The sequence below is a fragment of the Lynx rufus genome, unplaced genomic scaffold, assembly GCF_022079265.1.
Source record: "Lynx rufus isolate CCGP_SWC_20201006 ecotype Redwood Valley unplaced genomic scaffold, mLynRuf1.p SCAF_5, whole genome shotgun sequence".
In the NCBI taxonomy this organism is placed as follows: Eukaryota; Metazoa; Chordata; class Mammalia; order Carnivora; family Felidae; genus Lynx; species Lynx rufus.
In genome coordinates this window covers 53,736,129-53,763,409 of record NW_025814867.1, presented here as the reverse complement: position 1 = coordinate 53,763,409, position 27,281 = coordinate 53,736,129, and the positions used below count along the sequence as shown (strand labels likewise).

The 27,281-nt window shown below is 40.5% G+C and overlaps 1 protein-coding gene across 7 annotated transcripts in view; it reads right to left on the bottom strand.

Annotated features, from left to right (window-relative positions):
* Positions 1-27,281, bottom strand: part of SCHIP1 (schwannomin interacting protein 1) — a 121,344-nt gene that overhangs the window by 13,158 nt on the left and 80,905 nt on the right. For 3 of the 7 annotated variants that reach the window (XM_047099510.1, XM_047099513.1, XM_047099508.1), the window contains exon 2: positions 14,231-14,349. The exons of 1 other annotated variant lie outside the window; for it this stretch is intronic. In XM_047099510.1, coding sequence (XP_046955466.1) covers positions 14,231-14,349 — 119 coding nt within the window. Of the gene's footprint in view, positions 1-14,230; positions 14,350-26,919; positions 26,998-27,281 lie in introns of those variants that run through there. 3 more of the 7 variants (XM_047099511.1, XM_047099515.1, XM_047099512.1) reach the window with 2 other exon arrangements.

The window sequence follows — 27,281 nt, the reverse complement described above, 5'->3', positions numbered from 1 at the left end:
ACATCATCCCTTAGTTAACTTCACTTGAACTGTTGCAATGAATTGGAGTTCAAAATGATGTTTGCTTATACTCTCTTTTTGGGCTGTGCAACCACCTGTGGGCAACAGGCAAGGTAACAGTTACTCAGAGAAATCAAGTAAGTTCCCCACACCTTGACCACCTGATTTATTAAAATGGTCCCAATTCTTCCCCTCTCTGCACCTGCCGCCTCTGTAATGTGACTTTGCAGCTTCTCCTGTCAAGAGATGAGGTCTATTTCCCCACCCCTGGGCTGGCCTCCTGTTGTGTCTTGCCAGCAGGATGCATAGGAAGTGCCAGTGTTCCAGTTCCAAGTCTCCCCTTGAGGGCACCCTGCCACTGCCCTCAGAACAAGTCCAGGCTGGCCTGCTGGCTAATGAGTGACTTCCTAGCACAGAGTTCAATCAGCAGTTGTCCCCACCTAAGCCCCATATGCAGTGCAAGAGAGAGTATAGCCAAGGGCAGTCAAAGGTACCTCACCAGGTACACCTGATGACTGCAGGTACATCTGAGCCCAGCTCTGATCAGCAGAACTGCTCAGCCAACTTACAGGCTCCTAAGCGGAAATCAATGTTTATCATTGTATGTCACTGATGTGGTGTTTTTTTTTTTTTTTTAATTATATATAATCATTGTGGCAACAGATAACTGGTACAAGGTCACAAAGCAAGAGACAACAGGCCAAACCTCTGGTTTTTGAATCCAGGGCCCTTTTCCCCATACTACACTTAACCTCAGCTTTGGATTTATTAGATCTTGTCTGTATGTCTGGCAATTTAAAGGATTCAAAGGACTTCTACCTCCTGCTGTTGCATATAATTCTAAGGCAATTGTTTGATTTTCCTCACGAAGCAGAGAGAGGAGGAACTTCCCATATGCTTGTGGATTTCAAACACACCTTGCTCATCTTCTATCCACAACCAGAGATGCCGTGAGAGCCACTGGCCCTGCCCTATCATTTGTTGCTCAATATCTCCAATTAGTTTGTGACTGGGCCATTAAAATATGTTATTTCCATTTATTTTAATGGATCTTTGATGCATTATTCAAAGGCTTTATACATAATGAATAATCACTCATATTTTTATAATATATCTTTTTCTATTTCATGAAACTTTTAAAAGGGAAGGAATAGATAATGTGGGTTGTAATTACCCAAAGGTAGCTGTAAACACATTTCATTTTTTCTAAGGATTTGTCATAAAGAAAGGATGTGGGAACAATTGAGGTTTCAGTAAGCTCCAGATGTCCTCAAGGTGTGACGGTGTCTCTACAGAATGTGCTGAGATGGGTTAAAATGAGGTGCTGCTAGTCCTTAATAAAAGACTTTTCCCATCCCCAAACCCTGACCCCTTCCTCTTCTGCTGCCCAATATTTGTTATTGTGAAAACACTATTCTAAAATGCTATTTTTTCTTTTACCTTAGTAGGATTGTGTTCATTTCTTTTGCTAAGTGGTGTGTAATGCATGGGATGATAATTTATTGGACTTTTAAAAAAGATTGATATTTACACAACAGGTGTGAATAGTGCTGGTCCAACATATACCATCACACTCACACAAAAGTACTGTAAATGACTTTTATATTAGAAAAGGGAGATTTAACTGTTCACTCATTCATTCATCTATTTCAGGTGATAACATCTCCGCGAACCCCATGGCACCAATAGGCTAGTGCTTTCGCCAGGGCATACAGTTTCTAGTTTTCTATAGTCCTCACTACTCCCTATTGCCTTTTATCTGGGCTACTTCAATCATTTGTTTCCTGCTGACCCGTGAAGGCATTTTATAGTTAAGGGCCCCTATATTAAGTGGATGCATAGTTAGTAGCTGAGCCATGAACAAAAACCTGGTCTTTTAACAGGTACCAAGTGCTTGGATCATTAAATCATAATGTATAAACAGAAATGTGGCATATATAGAGCATCGGAAAAGAACTCAAAAAACACTCAGTAGACACTCCCTATCTTAGATATGAGAAAAGAATACTTTTACTACCTGGACATTCATTACTACATAAGGTGTTAACCAAGAAGGGTGACCGAGCAGGAACTACAGAAGAAAGGACGTCTGGGTGAAGCAGGGGCGGGGGAAATAAATGCAGGAGAGATGGGAAAGCCTACCTTCCAGCAGGCATGTGTCCCGAGAAGTAAGCGGTAGTTTCAAACTATGTGCCAGAGTACTGGGGAGAAGAGAGGACATCATGTCTCTTTATGTCCCATCCTGACCCCATATCTTCTAGGACTCAGGCATTTGGCAGCTCCAAAGGTGACTGGAGTGTAAATGGGCCGCTCTGGGTTTTTTTCTTTCTCCTAATCCTGTACATAATCTCTTTTTCTGCTCCCTTTTCTAAGGCTAGATCTGGACCTTCCATCTGTACATGTCCACATGATGGCTGGTAAGCATCCAACACCACATGGCCACAGAGTCTTATTAACTGATAGAAAGGAGAACTAGCCGTCCCCAGCTTTTCTTTGGTGTAGCGTCACAGCCCCTGTATCCTAACCCGAGTCTCTCGAGAGCTATAAATACTTGCATTCCCCAGACAGCCGTTGGTTCTAATTTCACCTCAGCGTCCTCCAGCTTCTTCACTAATGACCACTTAGATGTAATTCAATTTGGAGTTATAGGATCTTCATGTTGGAAAAATGCATTTCACCAGAAATATTTTCTACCATGAACCGAAGACCAGAATGAGGCTTCTTCTGATACTAGAATAATGATGGAATGAACCAGTCATCTCTCTTAAGGTGCCAAATGTGGTCTACTTACATTTTAATCAAAGCCAAATGATTTCTAAGCAATTTACACTCTGAAATAAAAAGAGTTAACATTTTTGGATCATCTACTATGTGCTAAGGCACTTCATATATATTACCTCTACTCCTCAGATACACATAAAGTAAGCATTATGACCCTCATTTTGTACATGAGAAAACTAAGGCTCAGAGATTAAATTACACAAGGTCACAGAGCTGGTATTTTACTCTGTGAGAGTCTGTTTTGAGAAGCCAGGGCACTTTAAGAAGGATAGAATAAGTTCATGAATGGAAGAAAAAAAAAGATGAAAAAAGAAGGCAAAACAAGAACAAAACAAAAAACTGGAAACAATTCCAGTATCTAACAAGAAGAGATTAAGTATATTACAGTAAAATATATGATGGCTATTATGCAGCCAGTAAAAATAGAATGACAGAAAAACAGTTATGAGCATGGGCAAATGTTCCCGATATATTGTGAAGAAAAATCAGGCTATAAAACAGTACATATAGTATGATTTCAATTTTGTAAACAAAAATGTGAAGATATATTATGCATAGAAAAAATGGCAGGAAATATACCTAGATATTTTTTGGTGGAAGGAATTCAGTTGACTTCGAATTGTTCTCTTTTGAGCTCCTTTGAGTTGTCATGTGTGGGCATTCAGCAGGAATTAAAAAGGGAAAAGGAGAGAGAATGGATGAGCTGATTAGCGCTTGTGTGTTGGAGAAAAGGTGAGTAGGATTAAATGTTTGACAGCTGGAAGAGGATGGTTGTGTGTCTGACTCAAATGGAGGCTATGCACGGAGCATGACTCACATATGAGTCAGGCCGGGCTTTTGTTCTTGGCAGGGGGCTGGGGGCGGGAGATCCTCTTGAAGGGCAGCAAGAAACATTTTCTTATAAGTGAAGGTTTCTGGAGATGGACTCTTTGATTCAACCGTTCACATCCCTTCCCTGCCCGGTCTGGGCTCCCTTCTTCCCCCCTTGAATCTGCAGTAGATTACAGACTCGGAAGTAATTGATATACATTTAAATGTCTGTCTTTTTAAAGCCAGACTGTTTAATTACTCCTCTCGGCCCAGACGGGGTTTAAACTTGCATCCATCTGACCTGCTGATGAATTTCAGCTGCTTGCTGCTTCCTGAGTTGGGTGATCATGTTCCTGTGTCTGGGGAAAGACATGGCAGTTGGAGAGTCATGCCTGTGCATGTGTTTGAGGAGTATGACTGGATTTGGAGACACTCTCCACAGCAAATTCTTTTACGCTCTTCAATACTGAATCACTGCTTTCACCACTTTTTATATCATGTTTAAAAACAGTTGGGGCTACTATTTAGGCTTGGTTGTAGAGTAAGCTTTATCTCGAAGACATTCTCTTTCATGATTTCATGTGGGGTCACTCAAATTATATGCAGTCATTTAAAAGAATGCAGTAGATCTGCTGAATTTCATTGATTCCATGAAGCATGGTTGTTCATATTTTGGCGTCTTTAAAGTCAGCTGTCTCACGATCTCAGCCACCCAGGCGGCTCGTGGCATGACTGTTTCACTGAGCTGTAGCCCCCTCAGCCAACAAATCAGTTAAGGACCACTGATGAAGATGTGGGCTCTGGCAGTTCAGATATTCGTGCCTTCTGATAAGAACAGGAAAGCTCCAGCATCAAAACCTGCAGATGAAGGGCCAGTGGCTGGAAAGGTGATGCACAGTATCTCCCGAGGGCACAGAGGGTGATGTTGTGGGGAAAAGCAAAGACGGACAACTCTGAGGGAAAGTGGTTAAGTGAACAATTGGATTCTGAAAGTGGACTATCTTAACCAATGTATTTTACACATTTTCTTTTTTTTTTTGTATGTACAAGACATAAGTGATAAAAGTGGATATCCAAGTAAGTTTAGAAGGCTTCTTTCAATAACTAAAATAATAATTCTAAGTGTTAAGGAGGCATGCATCACCATTCAATTGACAGTGGTTTTTCAAAATATGTTCCATGGGTTTTTAATACACGTAATAATCCGAACGAGAACAATCTGAAGGAGGGGCACCTGGGTGGCTCAGTCAGTTAAGCGTCTGACTCTTGATTTTGGCTCAGGTCATGATCTCAGGTTCGTGAGTTTGAGCCCTGCATCAGGCTCAGCACTGACAGCACGGAGCCTGCTTGGGATTCTCTCTCTCTGCTCCTCCCTCAGGGGTGCGCACCCTCTCTCTTTTCAGAGACATGAAAAAAAATGTAAAGAACATTCTGAAGGGCACAGAAATTTTTTTTTTTTAAGACTGGACAACAGGACTGTGTTAAACCTCTAGATGACACAGCTCACTTGTGGTCAGTGGGAGTTTTCTTGTAGCAGCGAATCTTCTGCAAACTCTCAAAGGAGTCTGGTCTTCATGTGAACTGCGTGTGTCCAGACACATGTGTGCAAGCACCGTCCAAAGGGAGCGTAAACCGCAGTAATAAAGTAATAAAGTCATGATAACTTGTCAAAGATGATGTGCCAATGAAAAATCATTCCTAGAAGCTCTTTTAATTAAACATTTAGCTGTCCACTGGAGCCATTTTTAAATATAAAATGCAGCCCTGTGGCCTTTTCCTCCCTGCCTCCCACCCTTTCGCAATAGCTCCGACAATTGAATTCTCATTGGTGATAATAAAAAAATTCATAAGGCAGGGTACAGCTGGTTCTGCCTCTAGCAAGATGTCAAATTTCGCTTGCACAAAATTAATTGCACCTAATTAAACTGGGGTCATCAGCATTATTGTAAAGCGAGGCTATTTATTAGACAAAGAAAATTTCACAAATACCAATTTGCTTTTCTTTCGGGTTTGTGAAAGAGAAGAATTGCTTACATAATTAAATTTGTTTTGCCATTTTAATCTTATTACTCCTCAAAAGACCCACTTCACATCTTGCTTCACTTTTAAAATTGGGTGATATTTTAGAAAAGTAGAGGTAATCCTTGAAGGAGGGCATAAAAAAATGACAGGTTTTCTGTATGCAATAGTTTGTAAACTACCGTTTACCGTGACGTGTATCTTGGAATTACTTACATGAAGGGTTTCTGAAGCAAATTATTAGTTCACATGTACGAGATTGAGATGAAGTTTAAAAGATATGCTACATGTTATAAATAGGTTGTGACCATATGCACCTATTCAAGAAAGATGCCAGTGAAAGCAAATTCCACTGTGTTGAAGTAGGACAACCTCACCCATGCTGGGTATATATGACTACACTACTTATTTCTTCCAGGAAATAGTACAAAAATTATTACTGTTAGAGACAAAGGGATGATTCACTTTCCTGGCAAAATGATGCTTGTTCAACTTGGGATTCCGTGGCAGATTATATATACAGATTCTCAGTTCCTCATATTCAAAGCTCCTGTGAGTCAACTTCTTTCAAGCCTCTCTGGATCACTGTTATCTGTCTAGCTGATACAACCCCCTGGGCTATGGTGCCCCCCTTCCCGGCCCCTATCCCCACACCAAACACAAAAGAAGGTGGTAGGTATCTATTACTGGTCTTGTCTTAGTCGTTCACCAATAAACCTACAAGATCAGGAAAGAAATGAGTTGGGGATATTGGAATGGTTGAGATGAGTAAACAGTAATCATTATTCAAACCAGCTGCTCAAAAGCTCTCTGGGGAATTTCTGTTTTTCATAATATTTACAATGTTCGGAGAGAAGCGTATAGCCTATTTTGGCTACACCTTCCCATCGTATACTTTATGAAAAAGACTACATTAAGCTGTATTTCTATTTATATGTATGCAAATAAAACCTATCTTGGGGTAGGGTAAGAGGTAAGAGAGAGGTTTATTTTGTGGTTACTCTGAGAAAAGGAGAATGGAGGCCGCACATGTTTTCTCTACAATGTCAGATCAGGTTGTATGTCTGAAAAATGAAAGGTTTCCTAGAGGTCCATTACTAATGACCACTCTGTCTTCTGTTCTCATAGCAGCCAGGCCAGTTTGCATTCCTTTAATAATGCTGAGCTATATAAACTCAGAATCCAAAATATAATGATGATTCAAGATTAATGTGGTCAATGAAAAATATTTTATAGCAAAGTATAATAGTAGTAGTAAGAGAAAAGGAATATTTTTTTCAAGAACATGATTACACTGAATATTTCTTAGAAACCTATTTCAAAAATATAGTAGGTAATTCACTTTCCTCATTTCCCTATAAGCCTTTGTAAAGCTTTTGCTGAAACATTTTCAAATAGGAAAAAATAACAAAGGTCATAAAGCCTCAGTTTGAAAAGGTTGATTATGTGTGGATTTTGAAAAAAGAAAAAAAAATGGCATTTCCTATATTTGCTACATTTTGGTATAAGTCAAATTTAGTAATTTGAGTTATGAAGCAACATAAAAAATTCCTTTGCTGCAGTATTAGGCATGAAATGTCTTTATGGGATTATTGGAAGCCTAGCCTACATTTAACAGCTTGTCACTCTTTTAAAAAGTGCTCTGGGAGACAGCACCAATTAGAAAAATTCAGTGGGGCTGAAATGCAAAAGACAATCGAGAAGGACTTACACTTGCAGGAGCAGCTCAAACATGTCTTCCCAGAAGACCCTTCTGTTACTTCATGATTTTCCACACAACATGCATGAAGTTAATTCTTGCAGGTAAATGCATGTTCTTGAAAATACATAAACAGAATTCTATTATTTTGCCAAAGGTCCCAAAACTGGGGTGGGTCTCGTCTTAAAAGTAGGCTCAGCACTTCAGAATGTATTGCTTTTGGCCAATTAATTTGAAGCCCTTGGCCTCATTTAAAATGGAGCCCTGAGCTCTTTGGAATCACCCAGTCGAAAAGATTTACCTGGTTCTGATTAGCTAATAATTCAACACATGTACTCTGGTGCATTTTGGAGCACTGTATTAGTGGGCTTGAAAGTTCTAACATCCTTCAAGTCCTTTTGTAAGTAAGAGGTGAGGTATTTCTAGCTCAGTGAAAAATTTCAGGGATTGTAATAGGTTAGAAAAACAGGGATGGGGAAGGTGGGTTATACAACTGCAACTGAACATTTCCTGAGGCTTTTCTCTTACATTATTACTGACAAGGAGGGATGATAGTCTTTGCAGACTTCCAATTTACAGGGAAAAAGTGATATTTCTTAGAAACATTAAGTCTCATCATTAGCCATAGTCTTAAAGGGTATCCAAAAAGTCATTTTGTTCTCACAGAGTATGATCTCATCCCAGAATGTGGAGATGAAAACATCTGAAAAAAAAAAAAAAAACAACCCAGGATATAAATAATATTCCTTATGGCAAGTCAACAAGTGTAGCTTGTTATGAGTTACTGTGAAGTACATATATGTTTAGATAGCTGTGTCTCCCACGGGGGTAGATGACTCAGTGATTTTTCCAAGCTTGCTCTGCCTGAAGAGTTTCAGGTGGGCTTTGGGGGTGTGTAGGGAGTGATGGAGAGAGGCAGTGAAATGGAGGCTTGGTGAGGGGCACTGGAGCTAGGACATGCAGAGTGGCACTAAAGGGAAATGAGGAGGGGAGGCATTTTCTGGGCAGGGGTATCCCAGACCCTCTTCTTCGGTTATCCAGAACCAAAGGAAGATGGTTTTGTTTTACGCATGGGATTTCTGCACAGGGTTTTATTTGAGAAGATACTTCAGCCATTAGAAATAATGAAAACCTGCATGATACTTCTAGTTCAACATGGCATTTTGAACATGGGCATTTGTCAACTTGTTCTTCTGAAATCCTAGTAAGATAATATTAAGAGAAGAAAGAAGGTACAAACCTCCTCAGACAAAGAAAGTGGAAAAGGAGATAATAGCGCACAAGAGAGTTTGAAAAAATGTTGGAAGATAAAATGAGGATGGGTGAGAGGTACTTGAGTTAACATTTCAATTTGCTGGGTACTTGCACAGATGGCTGGTAGAGGAAGCCCATGCATTTATTTGCACTGCAGAGTCCAGACACGCTCGGGTCCACCTGAAGGTAGGGGAGTGGGGTAGGACTACACACAAAGAAAAACTGACTGAACAAACTGGAAGGACTATCAGACCCTCTGTTGGCCCCGTCTACCTGTGGCCTGGCAGAATGAGGAAGTTTACTGTCTTGCGAGGCTGAATCAGAGGAGCTCTGCAACATGGCACACTCAGACACAGCTAATATGTCATATGGAGCACCCTTCACTGACATCAAGGGAATTAAGTAACATTCTACATGTTGAACCTTCAACCATTCCCCTGCCAGAGTCTTAAAATACTGGCAGCCAGGCTCAAAGCTCCTCAGGACGAGGTTGGAGAATTCTCTGTGGCAACTTACAGACCATACTTTTATGTAAATGCCCCCTAATGAAATAGTTGCATTTTTATTTGACCATTCGAAGGAGAAGTTCACCATTCTTTAATTCAACAAACATTCAGTAACTATGTATTAGGCACTATTTAGGCAAGAGTTATGGTGGTAAACAAAGCAGACAAAGACCTGCTCTCTTGGAGCCTATATAGACAAAGAATGGATTAAAATACATACACATAAATACATACATACAATATATACCTATATGTATATTACATATATTATATGATATCAGGTAGTGATAAGGATCACAAAGAAAAACAAATCAGAGAAAGAGGATAAGCAAGGTAAGAGGAGAGGAAACGGTCAGGGGAAGGTCTCTCTGAGGAAACAATATATGTCACCAAGCCCAACCAGAGAGCTTGCCCACAGCATTTAGCATTTTACACTGAATTGTTGATGGAGAGATATCAAAACAAAATATAAACTCAGAAAAAATCATGGACAATGTAGAAATCAGAAGAAAACATCTTAAACAATTTACCTAAAATTAATATCTAAAGTAAAATGAGGAAGTATCATTTCAAAAATTTTTGAAAAGTTAAACAAAATGGACAAAATCTTAGAAAAATACAACCCATCAGAACTGACTCAAGAAGAAGTAAGAAGCGTGTACAATCTTAAAATCCTCCAAAAAAGGAAGCAGTTAAAGCAAATACACAAAGTAAATAGCAGGCCCAGATGGTTATACAGGTGACAAACAGCATATTATGCAGACTTTTCTTAGACACTGCAAGAAGGAACAGTAGCCAACTTATTTTTAAGCCAGCACAGTCCTGATACAGAAGTGAGGAAAAAAATACTATAAGAGAAGAACACAGCAGACCCATGTCACTCAAGAATCTAAATGTAATAATCCTAAATGAAACATTACACAAAAAATTCAATATTATCTGAAAAAAATCCACCAAATTTTGCTTTATACTAGGTATGCAAGGATTGTTCAATATTTTTAAACTATACATGTAATTGATTAATATATTAACAGAGTAAATCATTTAATGACCTCAAGAGATGCAGAAAAAGCATGTGATAAAGTTAGATACCTATTCATGAAAAAAATTCTTTGTAAATTATGAATATAAGGAAACATAATTAACTCATAAGGAGAAACATTAAAGAAAACCTAAAATTTACATCACCCTAAGTGAGGAAACATTAGAAGTGTTCCATTTAATATGAGAAATGAGCTAAAGATTCTAACTACTACCATTTTTTTTAATGATTATTTTTGAGAGAGAGAGAAAGAGAGACACAGTGCGAGCATGGGAGGGGCAGAGAGAGAGGGAGACAGAATCTGAAACAGGCTCCAGGCTCCGAGCTGTCAGCACAGAGCCGGGTGTGGGGCTCGAACTGTGAGATCATGACCTGAGATAAAGTTGGATGCTTAACTGACTGAGCCAACCAGGTGCCCCTAACTACCACCATTTTTGATTCTCAATATATTAAGGTCCTAACCCATACAATAAAAGAAAAAAAAAACAAAACAAAACAGGAATGAGCAATGGAAAGCAATAAATGATAAACGAAGCTGCTCCTTTTGGATGATATTGTTTAAAAATCCAAAAGAATCTACAGACAACTTTATGATAAGTAATGGGAGGGCAGAAAAGTAATAGAAACAATATAATGAAGTGGATGGATATAAGATTAGTATACAAAGTAAGCTGCATTTCTGCTCAGCAGCAAAACAATGAGAACTCATTATAAAAGAGAATTTAAAATATCAGAATGTCAAATATCTAGAAATAAATACTATGAAAGATGTATAACATCTCTACATGAAAAATTACAAAACCTTATCAAGAAATATTCAATAAGATCTAAATAAGGGAGAGAAAGGCCATGTTCATGGGTAGGGAGATTTAATATTCTAAAAATGCATTCTCGCCTGACTTGATCTATAGATTCAATGCAATTCTAGTCAAAATTCCAAGAGAGTATTTTGTTGAACTTGATTAGAGGATTTAAATTTATATGGAAGAATAAAAAGCAAGAAGAGTTAGCATATTTCTGAAGAAGAAGAGGAAAGAGACTTGCCTGTCCAGACATTAGGACTTATTTTGAGGTTACAATAATTAAGACTTTATGGTATTGGTGCAGGGATAGAAACACTAATGAAACAGAATGTATTCCCATTAATGTATAGTATATACAGAAGTGGTCTGTCGTCTCAGTGAGTAAAAGAAAGATTTTTTTAATAAACAGGATGGAAAAAAATGGTCATGTAAATGGAAAGCGATGAAATTAGACATCTCCATAACCATATAAACTCCTGATTGATTACAGACTTTAAAAAAATCAACACTCTCAACTCTTGGAAGGAAATCTAGGTTAATGTCTTTTGAACCTTGGGGTAGATTTTTAATACAAGACACAGAAAACATGGACTATAAAAGTCTGATAAGAAAGAACTCTGGTCATTAAAGACACAGTGAGGAAGCAAAAAGACAGGCCACAACCTGGGAAAAGATATTTGTAATACATACAATATATTAAGGATTAGTATCATGACTATAAAATGCTGATAAAATCAGTTTTATTTTTATTTTTTTTAATTTTTTTTAACGTTTATTTATTTTTGAGACAGAGAGAGACAGAGCATGAACGGGGGAGGGTCAGAGAGAGAGGGAGACACAGAATCTGAAATAGGCTCCAGGCTCTGAGCGGTCAGCACAGAGCCCGACATGGGGCTCGAACTCACGGACCGCGAGATCATGACCTGAGCCGAAGTCGGACGCTTAACCGACTGAGCCACCCAGGCGTCCCATAAAATCAGTTTTAAAAAGCATAATGAATCCAACAGAAATTGGACATAAGACCCAAACAGACATTTCACAGAAGGGGAAACCCAGACGGCTAATAAACACAATGAAATACCATTTAATACCAATTCAATTAACAAAAATGTAAAAGAGATTGACAATATGGTGTTAGAAAGACTATGCATCCATAGGATCTCTGAAACATTGCTGGTCACAGTGTAACCACTTTGCAACCACTTTGGAGGACACCTTTGGCATTATCTTCTAGATATGAACATTTACGTGTTTTCCTAGTAATTCTGTTCTTAGGTGAACACCAAAGAGAAACTCTTGCATATGGACAGCAGGAGACATGTACAAGAGTGTTTATAAGCAGCACTGTTTATAAGAGCAAAACCTTTGAGTCAAACTCAATGCCTATAATCAGAAGAGTGGCTGAGTAAACTGTGATATATTCACACAGTGGAATATAATATAGCAGTCAAAACCATGCACTGGCAAAGGGAAAAATGGGGGCAATTTTCATTTCAAGACAAACACTAAGGTTTCTCAAGTAATCACAGTTTACTACATGGTTCAGTATAAATAATCTATGATCTTCATAATGTAAACAGTGAACTGTTATTTGACCCCAAATTATGAGACATTTATAAAGGGAGGATGGGGGGAATACACAGATTTGTCTGTGGGAGGGCTGTAAAGGACTTGAATCACAATTTTCTATAGCTGGCAGTTGGTAGATGGTTGTTTAAAAGACTAAGAAAATAAGCATTTTACTTAGAGGTATACAGGTAAATTACCAAAAGAAACAATCAAAGAGTTAAAAGTTATTGTTTCTGGAGAGTAGGACAAGATAGAGACAGATGGGACAGGTGACAGTTACTTTTATTTTGTGTTGTTATTATACACCTTGTATTTATTGTTAATTTTATTTTCAAAGCCATATATGCATGTGTGTGTATGTGTGTGTGTGTGTGTGTGTGTGTATAACTTTGATTTTTAAAAACAAAAACCTTCCATTTGGGCCAGATAAATATGACTTTGCTGAGCAGAGAGATGGGGTTTCTAGAAGCAAACTCTTTGGTGCTTTGGGGAATATTAGAGAAAAGCTATAAAAGATCTATACATATGGTCAAATCTCCTCATTTTACAAAAATGAAGAAGCGGAGGCATGGTAGAATGGAATTTGTTAAAGTCTCAAAATGAGAAACTGACCAGGACTAATCCTCAGGTCTGCAGGTCCCTAAGCCAGGGTTCCTCCTGCCACATCCTTACTAGGAGCGGAAAGAGGTGCTTTCCGGCAAAGGGAAGGTTTACCTTCCGGCTCTGGAATGACACGGGAGAAAAGTGAGGGAACTCTAAGAGATCCGATAGGCACCCGGCTGAGGCTTAGAGGCTGTGACTGTGACTCTTGTCTCCATGTCTGAACCCACAGCAGTGACTCCTACATGTGTGTATGTGGGAGTGTGTGTGTGCTTTCTGATTTTTGCTGATTCAGATGAGTCCCTAAGGATCAGACTGAAGTACAAGACTTACTGAAAGCCAAAGAGAATAGATTTAAGCAGACATTAAAGTGTCTAATTCTGGACATCAGAGGAAGGAGAGTGGAAATCTGTTGGTTGAATAAATGCATGAACGTTATCATGTGTCTCCCACACCAGGCTTAACATGGCAAATATAGCCAGTATTTATACAGGGAGCGATTCATACGCATATTAAAGTTTGGGAAGCTCTGGTCTACAGCCCTGTTTTCTAGGTACAATTAGAATTTTAATATATCCTAACTGGAATTAAAAGCTATGCAAATGACCAATGGTATCCTGAAATAAATTACAATAAATGAGCAATGATATCCTGAAATAAATTAAGATAAAGGAATAATGCCTGGAGGACAGGTTAAGCACTGCAATAAACATCAAACGATCAAAGTGGGAATTGTATTTCTCAGTTACCAGTATTCACTGCAATCAAATGTTTCAGAGAGGGGGGTGATGCTGGATGCTTCAGGACTGCTTAATGGAAAATCTGGTGGTCTGCCACACTTCTCTAAGCGACCAGCCAGCTTGATTAAGAGTGTGGCTTGATTCCCTCATCACAGAGAAAAATCAGAATTGTGTCTAGGACAAAAAATGAAATATAGAAATATGACCGCAAGTGGCTGGGCGAAAACTAAAAAGCAAAAAACAAACCCAACAGGTGGGGAGGGGTCTGTTTAGAATCCAAATAAAGGTGGTAGTATTATGGGGAAAAAAATACTCAAGGGTTTAAAAGGTATCTTTTATTAAACATATAGTCGGATGACAAAATCCATTAGGTACATATCAGAAAATCAACTCAAAAGAACACTCACCGAGAGGAAAGGCTTGGCTTCCCACTTTTGCTACAGCTGGTATAAATTCCTGGGCCATCATCAAAGAAGCTTCCAAGTGCCAACTTCTGTCGGATAGATTCTCTCTCATTTTTCTGTGCCTAAAATTTCAGGAAAATAAAAAATGCTGATAAGTGGGCAGACACAGGACAACTATAGCCTAACTGCTAGGTTTCTTAGAACTGCAACCTTAGATGAAACATGAATAGGCCACAGCACAAGAGCGTTTGAACTATGAGGAGCTGAAATTAAACCAATCTTTCCTGGTTTCACCTCTGCAAGCAATTTCAGTTCTTCAGAGCCTTTCAGGATCACAGGTCTAGGAACTCACCACGCTGGTACAAAGTGATTCTCACCGGAACAGAACTAGCTTATTTGGTGCTGTAATCCTTCTTCTTACCTGCTAGAGGAAAGTCGTGGAGGGCAAGCACTCTGTCCTAAATCAAATCACTTTTGCCCCAAATGTGGCCTTTCCCCGGATCGTGTCTTCTCTTCTGTATATCGTCCCTTCGGCCCACTTTCTCTATTGCAAGAATATTAATTCATTCAGCCAATATGCACTGAGCCTCTATGAGATGGCAGGTGCTACGTTACAATGCAGAACACAGCCCAGGATGGGTGATCGCAGCCCCTGCCTGCATCCGGCTTATAGTCTTGATGGGGACTACTGCTTCTGTTCGAGAGCTACCCTTATCTCTCCAGGTCCAGAACACGAGCAACCCTAACAAAGGGCCTGGAATAGCTGGAGGATTCTAACTGGGCCCATCTGTTTCGCGTTTTGAAGAGAAGTCAGGTCGGTGTGCATAGGAAAAGGATGTGGGAAACTACACTACTGTGATAATTTGGATATGTTTACAACACTTGGCTTCCCATAAAAGTCCCATAAAAACTCACCATGCTGAACTTTTAAACCCTTTAAACAACAGGGGAGAAGATTAGAAATGATTTCCTTAGTTAAAAATAAAACAACTACAAAAACAAACATAATGAGTTAGAAATCCTGGGGTGACAATGAGAACTTGGTTTTCTGTTCTGGGGCTGGCAGCAGGGCCGTCGGATGTTCTGAGCAGCAGGCTGACGACTCTGGTGAGCCAATGATATTACCAAATGCAGCTCACGTGACTGAGTGTGGCTGTGGAAAGCAAGAAGGCCCTTGAACCTCCCAATGAGAGGTTCTGGAGCCACATCTGCTGCCACTGGTACCCAGAAGTTACATGTGAAAGCTCTGAGCTGTCACCTGAGCATCACTTCGTCAGTGATGAAACGCACACCCTGTTGGAAGGGTGGGCTGAAAATTGGCCTCATTTCACCCCCAAGTGAAGGCAGGGTACTATCGGTCAAGGCTGTTCTAAAATGGTGGTTGCTAGCCACATGTGGCCATTCACATTTCGATTAAAAATTAATTAATTAAAAGTTCAACTCCTCAGTCACGCTAGCTGCATTTCAAGAGCTCCACCGTCACAGGTGGCTACTGGGCACCATATTAAACAGAGCAGAATAAAATATTTGATAGCACAGTGCTGGCTAAGATAGTGGTTCTCAATTGCCAGCTTTGACAGGCTGCATCAGAATTTCCTGCAGTCTTTAAAATACACACCCCAGGCTCCAGCATCAGATATTTACTTTAAATAGGTTTGCGAACTTCTAGTTCAAGGAAAGGTCATCTCTCTTCTCCTTTTCTTTCACATTTTAAAATTTTTCTTTATTTATTTTGAGAGAGAGAGAGAGAAACAGAGAGAGAGAGAATCCCAAGCAGGCTCTGCACTGTCAGCGCAGAGTCCGATGCAGGGCTCAAAGGCTCAAACTCATGAACCATGAGATTATGGCTTGAGCCACAGTCGGACGTTTGACCAATTGTACTGCCTAGGCATGCACCCCTCTTTCACATTTTTTAATCCATGGAAACCATAGTGTTCTATCAAGTCTCACACTTAGTGATTATATCGGTATCTATTTATGCAGACAGCCCTCCATTTTGGCATGCACCAATGGAACCGTGTCATACTTAAGAGCCATAGTGCGTGTGTGTGTGTGTGTGTGTGTGTGTGTGTGCGATACAGCCACAAAGTGTAAGAGTGCTATTATATAGTTACAGAGGTGATGCTGATATCATATTGTCTGCTGGGCTAGCATAGAATGGATCCCCGCGAAAGTAACCATAAGGTTGTAAGGAGAAGCAAGAATGCTTTTAATTTTACTAAACGTTTGCAATTGTGCTGCCGGAAATTTTAATTAAAGCAACCTACCCTCCCGAATATGCGGGGCTGGCACTTGTGATGGTTCTGCCAAAACAGAACCATTTGATAGCATCTGACATCTTTATAAATTCGTTTCAAAATCCCAGCATCTGCCATGCAGATTTAGCACAGTGAACCTATTTCTTAATTCATGTAGAATACAAAAGAGATTCGCACCCAACAGTCTCTATAGTCAGAAAAGTGTTGCGTGAAATTGAGTATCCAAAAATAAAAGCAGCAGATAACATGAGTGTTAATGACTGATGTTTAACAATACACTGGTGCCCAACATTAGCCTGGAAGAGGTTTTATTTGAAGAAAATACCTATCCCAGGTGTGAATGTGTGAACACACACTTGATTCCATGTATATCTTTCCTAATGTACTTGGTACACTACAGCTATCGATATTAGAGAAGGCCTTAAAATATTTCTATTTACATTAATTACAACCCTTTATACTTGGATATTGTGATGGACAGCTTGAAGAGGACTCTTTTGTAATACACAATCTCTCACCCCTCTCCCTTCTCTCTCTCTTTCTCTGGATCCCACCGAATAGATCAAAAAAAGTATAAATAATATAAACATCACCCATAAATCACACACTTAGATACAGATCACAGCTAACATTTTGGGATTTTTGGGATAGTTCTTTTTAGTTTTTTATCTTATGTGTGTATTTTTTTCCTTTTTATAAAATTGGGATCATATTGTTTACTCATTTTGAGAGTTTCCCTCATGCCATTTAAGATTCTTTAAAAATACAATTTTTAATGGCTGTATATCATTCTGTCCTATGGAGTTACCTTCTCTTGTTAGTCATTTGGGTTGTAGCCAATTAAAACTAACACAGAAGTCTGCATTTTTACATACATCTCTGCCCACATGTCTGATTCTTTCCTCAGGATAAGTTCCTGGAAGTGGAATTACCAGATCAGCTGAGTGTGAGCATTTGTTGAGGCTCCTGACACATTTTGTCACATTGCTCTGGAGAAAAGCTGTTCCAATTTACATGCCCAACAGCAACGTAAAAGGGTGTGGCATTCACTATATCCTGGCTAACACTGAGTACTTTCACTGAAAAGAAAAAAACAAAAAAACTTCTGTTGGCTTTGATAGTCAAAAAGTGGTATTCTTTTGTTGATTTCCTTGATTACCAGTGATATTAAATACTTAAAATTTTTTTAGTTACCGTACTTGCTTTTCACTGAATTACTTCTAGCTTTGCTTATTTTTCTATAAAGATCTGAGGAGTTTTGAAATTTTTATAGTAAGCATATCATTAGTCCTTTTGAGTTTAAATCTAAGTGTTACGTATTTACGTCAATCACTCCCTTTCTCTGAAATGTTGACGGCTTTGTGCATGGAAAGCCCTTCCCAGGCTAGAGGTAAAGGATCTCACTGGACGTTAGAGGATTAAATGAGAACATTTATGGAAACTGCTAAGCAGCAGTGGTGGTGATGTAAATGTATGATAAATGGTAGCTATTATGGCTAATCCTCCTATAATTCCTGCTTTGAAGATGAGGAACTGGAGGATGAAGGAAGGTTACCTTATTAGTAGATGGAAGAGCTAGGATTCAAGTCCATCTTTCTGGTGCCAGATCTTTCTGCTCTTCCACACTGATGAGTGAGGTGTCTGGGCAAATAATGGTGGCCGCCATGTTTGGAGATATGATGTAGGACTGACAAGTTATGGATCTACTTCTTTCCTGAGATGGGGTGTCATGTGTTCTCAGAAAAGGAGAAAACACTTGACTGCAAAACATACACACCAAGGCCCAATCATAACTGCAGATATTTACAAACAAATACTTCTCATCAGAGCCACTCTCCTTGACACCACTGCTTAATCTTCCTTCTGGAACAAATGCCATTCCTAACATTTCAAGTAACCATGATTCAACTGACTAGTAAAACCGTTTTTCTCTTAAAATTCAACAATTGGAACTATTTTCCTTTCAGTTGCCTGCAGGTGTAGAGTGAGTGAGTGAGTGTGTGTGTGTGTGTGTGTGTAGTTTCAAAGTTCTTTTGTTCTCCAAGGAATTATACCTGTAGGGCAATTATGTCCTCCAACCTCCTGAAGCCCAGATGTGGCTCAGGGTGAGGAACAGGGAAGTGTACAGGAAAAGGAAGAGGCTTACTCAAAACTACACTGTTTGGCTGGGCTTGTGGCACGTGGAGCCATGTCCACTCCTAAAATGGCTTTGGGAAATACCCTCTTAAAACAAAAGTAAAACATCAAAAATTGATAACTCTTTGCAAAAAGCAAACGGGCAACTGAGGAATAGTGGCTCATCGCTGTAAGACAGAAAGCCTATTCAAGACCAAGAGGAGAGTAAAAATGTGCTTAGAAAATCACCATTGTCCAGCTACAGGCAGTTAGTTTTTGTCCTCGCCTGTCGCTGAATTCCCTATTGCCACCCCCTGTGCCCAGGCAGATAAGACTCACAATGGCTTTTGAGGATACCATGTGAGCCACGATCTCAGAATACAGACCACTGGGCATTTTCAGAACCCACACGCTGATGCTCAGCCTTTCCCCCTGTACCACTGTTCTGCTGCAATTCCCCAAGCTTGACAAGAACAAAGGCGGGTGTTTGGTAAAAGAAATAAAAGCCAAAATGTTCTGCTTGAGTAGATACTGTCCATCTCCAAATCTGGTATGTCCCGAAGTCCTTTCCATACTTTCTTCAGGATGAGGCGGGACCTGTCCTTTACACGCTGATACCATTCCCAAGTCCCCTCCTCTGGCCCTGCCTTCACCCCTCTGGCCCAGAAGCATCGTGATGTCTCTGGTCTCTGAAGCGGGGGCCACCTAATCTTTCACGTGCTGACTTGCACATGAATTTATAAATGGAAGACGGGGTATCTTCTGCATTTCTAAAATTTGTTTGACACACCGTATTTTTGTGGGGTTAGCTGTGGGGTCACCAGGCCTCTCAGGAACACACTCTGGGAAATAACATCTTAAACCTAAATCCAGCTGGTACTCAGGACACTGCAAACAGCTGCTTCCTTCTGACTCCTGCACAGATGATGAAACCCACGTAGCCGGAAAGGGCCTGTCTGATTAAAAGGAAGGAGTTCCTTAAACTCCCCAAAGGAGGAAGAGATTTAAAGAAGTTTGGTCTAGAAAACCAGAGGACCCGATTGATGCGAATGGCACAGCAGTCTGGGGGGATAACGGCAGATGTGATCTTGGAGGCCTGGATTCCCTTGTAGGAATGGGGAGTTTTCCCCCAAGTTCCCTGTCTTCCATCTTTTCCCTGGATTGATCTTCCCCTCCTGCCCAGTTCCATTTGTTTTTTACTTTTGCTTGTTCACCATGGGCACAGAAATAACTTTTTATTATTGGATGTGCTTGTTACTGGTTTTAGTAATGCTAAGCGTCTCAGTACTCAATTCATTTCTAATCCTGGAAGATACCACTTCTGGCATCCTCCTTCCTGTCCTGCTAAATTGCTACCTGGTTACTGCTTTTCATATGTCAGGGTGTATATGGATCACCGCTGAGGAAAAACTTCCTAAGGACTGGGGGCTGCATTATTCCAGAAGCCAATGACGACCCTGGTCCCCCGTATGGCCCATAAAGAAACTCAGGATGCCAGGAGGTCGCTGCACCACCCGTATGCCAAGCGGAAAATTGCACAGGAAGGCACACGTACAAAGTGGCCCTCTCTCTGTCACAAATTTCTTTAAACTGGTAGTTCTCAAACTTGATTACGCATGAGAATCACTGGAGGGCTTGTAAAAACATAGACTTATTTTTCTCATTCAGAAAGTCTGGGGTGCGGCTGAGAAAATGCATTTTTTAACGAGTTCCCAGATGTTGCTGATGCTGCTGGTGCAGAGACTTGGAGAACCATGGCTTTAAGCAATTGAACAGACCAAGTAGCAAGACGGAACACAGAGTCGGTTCTCCTCTACGGGAGCACAAATCTGTTCCGTGTGGAATGTCCAGGCTCTGGACCCAGGTGGATTTCATCATCTGTAGATGCCTGGCCTTGCCAAGGCCTGGCTGGGATGCCTGTTTTGAAGCAATTAATGAACCCCTTGCTTCAGTGCAATCTATTGCCTAGTGATGTCGGCATCATCCCCATTAGCATCATTCACCAGGGAATGCAGCTGGGATTCTGGAGCTCCCTGTGGAAAAGCACTTTTCCTATAGGAAAATAGTAGTCACTCTTGTTTCTCTCCTCAGCTTGCAAGGAAGGCAGCTTTACTCTAACATTTACAGGCAGCATTCCAGGGCGGAGGAGTCTGACGCTTTTAAACACTGGGAACCAGAAGTACAGAACTCATTTGTTCATTAGGCAAATTGTATTAATTTTCTTGAAAACAAAATAATCAAAAGGAAAACCCACATATGTGGATACTAATTATTTTCTTTCTGAAACAACCGTGGGTTTGCCACAAGATCAAAATATGAAAACATCGTTCTATAAGAAAATAAAATGTACTCTTTTGAATGTCAAGTTCATAAGTACTTGCAATATACAGGGTTTTTTTTTTTCTTTCAAGTTTTTGCATCTTATTTTATCCTCTGGGAAGAGCTTTTCAATTATTGGTGGAAACAGAAGTTAAATAACCGAGTATTTTTCCATTGTATCACTGAATGGATACTCTCTGGACATTTTCTTTTCAGTTTGTACTTCTGACGATTTCCATTTCAGACACTTACCTAATCAATCCAGAAAGATTTCCTGAAATGCTGTTGAAATCTCATCTTTGCATCCTTGCACTGGGCTGCCTAAACAAGTCCTCTGGACTAGATGTCAGGCCGGGCTGTTGGTGTTCAGCTTGCTGGGTTCAGCTGTTGCCTGGGTTCAGCTTGCATAGCATCAATACTCATGAGAAAGTTGTCCTTGGATACCTAATGTCCAGGACAGGAACCCAAGGAGAAGGACACCTATTTTACTTGAGAACTGCCTGACATGAAAGTGTTGGGATGCCAGTCCAGAGGAGAGAGATGTTTGTTTACAATTAGCCAACCGCGAGGATGGTTTTGCCTAGTGACTGCCTTGTTTCTCATGCTACAGGGAGACAATATAAGCAGAAGAAGGCGGACACAAGTGCTGTTGTGCAGAGTCCCTAACACTTGAATACTCTTAATTGTTAAGGACCAGGGAGCAAAGGTATCTAACATTCAGTGGGTTGAAGTTTAGTAGCCAGTAACTGGCTGAATGGAGCTCTGGAGAAGGTAAAGGAGCCCCAGGTGCAATCCACAAAGATAACAAAGCAGTGGAAGTGTTTCAACATTAGACCCTGTGGGGATATAGTTGGAAACGAAAGTTTTCCTCCCCTATGGGCGGTATATCCAAAACAGGAACTTCTGGGAGCATCTTATCTTGAGCTCCTTCTGGTTCTCACAGGATTGGCTACAGAGACTACTTTTTTAACACAGGGGCAGTGTTGTCTGGGAACTCTTTCTAACAGGTGACATTTTAGAAGTCTGTAAAACCACCACTGTCATTCAGTATCACAGTGAGAACACAACAGTTCAAAACACCTACTGCATGGTTATGAAATAGCCCAACCTCAATCAACTGCCAGGAAGCTGATGTCCTCAATTTCCCATGTCAGGGTGGACTTAGGATCTGGGAGACCTGAACACAGGAATGAGAAGAAAGGAGGCAGGGAGTTCAGGTGATTTGGGGTCTAGAAGACCCAAGGTAACATTTTGACTCGGATATTTACTAGTGCAACTTATAGAAATTCTTTAAGCCTAGGTTTCTTTTTTCTGAGAAAAGGGATAACAATACCTATCTTATAGGTTGTTTTAAGGATTAAATGAAGTACTGTACAGAAAGGATCCGGCACAGAGCCTAGCCCAGAGAAGAACTTATTAAACAGTAGCTGTTGTGAACACTAAAGGGAGGGGTTGGGCAAGCTGATGAGAAGAATGTAGAAAGGGATAAAAGCCAGCAATGTCCAGAACAGGCAAATCTATAAAGACAGAAAGTAGCTTAATGGTTGTGGGGGGAGTGGAGGACTGGGAGTAACTGCTAATGAGTATAGGGCTTCTTTGGGGGGGTGATGAAAATGTTCTGGAATTAGCAGTGGTCTGCATAACCTTATACATATACTAGAAACCATCAAAATGTACCCTAGGACATGGCGAATTTTGTGGTATATGAATTATATCTCATCCATATTAAAGAATCATATCTCAAAAAAATAAACTACACCCACAAAGGTAACTCACATACGATAAATCTGGAAAATCTAGTTACCTGAAACAACCCACTCCCCGACCGGGCTGGCTAGCCGAGGTGTGCCAACAGGGCGATAGGGTGGAAAGAACCCTGAACCAGAAGCCAAGAGGCTTCGTATTTATAGCATCTAAGACCAACCAGGCCAATTCCTCCCATGAAAGAAAAGGAGACTCTGGCCCAGAAAGCTGAAAAGATTGTCCCCAGGTGGCCGAGGTGGGGCTAGGCTCCAGGGTTCAGTAACTCAACAGAGTTCTTCAAGCGCATTCAGCCCTTACAGGCAGGAAGACGTGAGGGTTAATGGAGGTCGACGGCTGCTTTTCCTCAGTAATTGTGTGGGGAGGGCAGAGCTCTTGTCTGGAATGGCAGCTGGCATTCTGTGTTCCTGTTTATTGCAGTTTATCTCAAGCAGTCATTTCCATTCACCTTTTAAAAAAAACATGAGGCGCAGCTGTGGCTTCACTTTAAATATTGTTCCTTCCAGCCTTTTAATTTTTTCACGGGCTCCTCCCTAATCTTTCACCATAATTGGATGCACAACACCAGAGACAGCACCTCGGAAAAATAAAGCAAGCAAGCTGGCTTCCCCAGCCTCTGACCACACACGGCCCTGTCGGCAGCTCCTTCTACAAGGAGTAGCCTGGGAACAGACCAGCGTGTTTGCTCTGCTCTGGGACAGAGTGGCAGCCAGTCTTCTAGGTTAAATCTTCTCTATTTCCTTTCTCTGTCTCCATCAGTGTGAGCTGGATCTTTCCCGGGGTCTGAGACGGCACGGGCTGCACGCTTCCCAGGTCCACACTGGATCTGAACATTCTTCCAGGCAGCATCAGTCCCGTGTGAGCTTATTTGTTCGTGTACCTCCCCACGTGGATTGTAAGCTCCTGGAGGCAAAGCCCAGCATCCTTCTGTGATCCTGGCTCCCCATGCAATGCCAGGAACAGACGGGGACTCTTCTGAGTGACGGTGGAGGGACCAGGATGTAGATCCCATGCTGTGCGCCACTGTGGTCCTGAGGAAAATCAGCTGTGGGTCTTTGCCAGGAGGTCAGAGGTTGCTCAGAGCATGGCAGGGCAACAATGGACTGAGCATACACACCTGAGATTCTACCACCGTGCAGGCTTTCGTTCCAATATACTAAGATGTGTTTTCTGTCGAGGACAGTTTCACTACTATACTGAATAAGCCAGAGGTCCTTAATGAAACACCTTTCTTACAATCAGGACCTTCCCCAAGGAATAGGAACAGATGTGTGCTCTCTTCCTTCCTTTGCCAAGGTGGAATCTAATTTTAGTATCGGAAAGTGACCTTTCCCCCTGAAGGCTGTTTGCCTGACTTTAAAACACCCTTGTAAAATAATCCTTATACACATGTGGCATTTATTAGTGTGACTGGTATAGGAAATTCTATTGGACCTAGGCAGGGGTATACCAATTTTCCAATTGTTTTTGACAACTGACCTCAAAGTGACAGGCAGTGAAATAAGAAATTTTTAAAACTTTTATACTTATAAACATTCTATTTAAAAAAATATGTATTTGTGTATAGGTCTTATACATACAAAATATGTATTTATAGTAGTATATATGTATAACTTATGAATAAAGTAGATACATAGGAGAGGTATGGACTCAGTCATTTTACTGATGGATCCAAGGTCTAAAAAGCCTGCAGACCGCTGCTTTATGGCATCTAATTTAATCTTCTATTTAGTCAACCAAATAGCAAAAATAATAGAAAAAATGTAGACAAGGAAGATTTGAATTAGGAAAAGTGATTTTTATATGAGGTAACTGTTGTCCTATCCCGTATTTGTTTATTTTGAGAGACAGCAAGAGCAAGCAATCATGAGTGAGGGAGGGGCAGAGAGAGGGAGAGAGAGAGAATTCTAAAGAGGCTCCTTGCTGTCAGCACTGAGCCTGATGTGGGGCTCAAACTCACGAACTGTGAGATCATGACCTGAGCCAAAACCAGGAGTTAGATGCTTAATCAACTGAGCCACCCAGGCGCCCAATCCTATTCTTTATATATATATTTTAAAAAAAGTAATGTTTATTTATCTTTGAGAGAGCGAGAGAGCACGCACACAAGTGGGGGAGGGGCAGAGAGAGAGGGAGACACAGAATCCGAAGCAGGCTCCAGGCTCTGAGCTGTCAGCACAGAGCACAGAGGGGCTTGAACTCACAAACTATGAGATCATGACCTGAGCTGAAGTCAGATACACTTAACTGACTAAGCTACCCAGGCGTCCCAATCCTAGTCTTTATATTTTAAAGAAAGCATATGCTGCCCTGCTTCACTAGAATCTCTTGATGAAATGATCAATAGTGGGTTTTTTTTTTTTAGCATAATGAAGTCTTCAGAGTAACCAATATGTACATTAATTTGAAAGCCCTTTGCTTGAGAAAAGTAGTTAAAAAGCTGAAATCACAAGGGAACTACTCTCGTGTTTGGGGTCCAGAAAAATATACATTGCTCTCTGTGTATCCTACACATCTAAAAGTTTCATCTAGCAGTCTTTTGTATTAACCTTTCAGATACTATTTTTTTTAAAATCCCATGTGGCATTCTACTGCCTTAGTTAGATAACAAATTACACAATGCAACTCTGTCTTGTTGTTGATGATGTTTTAAAGCTACTTGAGCCTCACATGTTTGTCATTTTAGTCAGTGCTGTATCAGGTTGCAGGCATATCATCGCTTGCTCATTCCAGGCATGCGGGCTCTCTCAGTTGTTTCTAAGGAGGAAAAAACTACAGTGGTCATCACTCTGTTGTTACTACAATAGTCACGGTATGTCTTTCATTTTTCCTAAGTGCAAACTGACCTAGACTTTTCTACCTGAGAAATGGTTTGACTGTGACCAGTCCTCTGACACTGAAAACAGAGGAGATACGAGAAATGTGCACTTATCTTCGGGGCTGGGTAAGTGACCAACTCTGATTGCTGAGTATCCTACATCTCTTTTGCACACCCATGTCTGGCAGGAAGGGATAGTGGAGAGATGTTTGAGTTTCAGTTTTCTGAACACTTACCACCTTGGGCACTCACTCCCTTCTTGGGGAAGGCGAAGGGAGAAAAACGCTGGGGGCAACATGGCAGGTCATTGAAACCTCTTTTACATATTTAAGTTTTAGGTTCCAGAGAATGGAGCATCAACTATTGTGACCTGCTCTAAGAAGTAAAGTACATACTTAAAACACCCCCCCACACGCATACCACAATTTTGTGTATCAGATATAAAATGCCATATTGTACATTATTACACTTAAGGAAGTATCATGAGAGAACTTTCTGTATCTTAGAAAGTTATATCTATATAACTATATATATCTATATAACTTAGAAAGTTATATCTGTATCTATATCTCTGGGGGAAGAAAAGTTAATGGCACATTTGATCAAATTAAAGATTGAGCAGCAAGTTTTGCTGTTCTAGGAGGCTATACTAATATTTACTTCTGAAGGAAAAGAGGTCTTACTTTCCACATCCACAATGGAAGGACCCTAATTCTTCATACTGTGCTTCATTCTTCAAGTCGTGACCCTACACTTGACTTGTGGACAATAATGAGGGGGAAGGACATACTATGTGTTCAGCCTTCTGTGGACAGACAAGCATATACTTGTAGTTTAATTTCATGACCTCACCCATGTAACTAAAGCTATTTTTACTAGGGCCTGTTATTACAATTGCCAGATAAAACATTCCAAAAATATATTTACTGCCTTTCAAAACAAAAGGCTAGCAAAGTATTAGCAGATACTATATGAATTTTTCAAAACCCCACGCTTCTCTTAGTAAAACTATATTTTTCATTGTTAAAAAAGTCAAACTTAGAAAGATAGGTTAAACATTCTAGTAATTATTTACTGCAAGTAAACTATCAACATACATCAAAAATTTTAAAAGTGATTCTTTTACATAAATAAGACGACCTAGCAACTAAATGCATGATAGAATTTTTTCAACTTCAGAGTAACATGTGCATTCCAGTTACTGTTTATGAATTAATGAATATTAATGAACACAAGCTGGGAAAGGCAGAAAGAAGCACCCTCCCAATGTAATGCATCCACTTCTGTGCATTTAGCTTTCTTGAATATATTACAGCAATGGCCACTGAGTGTGGAATTTGGCCACTCCTCAAGGGTGATCTTTCTCCCAGTTAGAAAAATGGTCTGATTGTTTACAAACAAAAGAGCTCTCCCCCCCTTACCTTTTTATAATTCCCCTCCATATCCAATGGGGATTCTTGACTGATGATGTCATCCACTCCATCACTGTCCAAATTCATCCTTTAACTCTTTAGAATTTCACTTAAGAAATAACCTCCCATGAATTCTGATAGGCTGATGTGCCAATTGCCCAGTACCCTGGTTACTGCTCATGCTGACATGGAGGGCCAGCTAAGAGTCTGCGCTTGGCTGTGCGTGTCCTTGCCCCTGCTCTGTCCCAGAGACACCGCCCTGCCGGCCTCCCTGGTCTGTCCTGAGCTCTGGCACAGGGGCAGCTGCTATTTCTGAGGCTCACTCTGCCTTGACACTCAGCTTGTGGAGTGCCCAGCCTTCCCCACCGTTC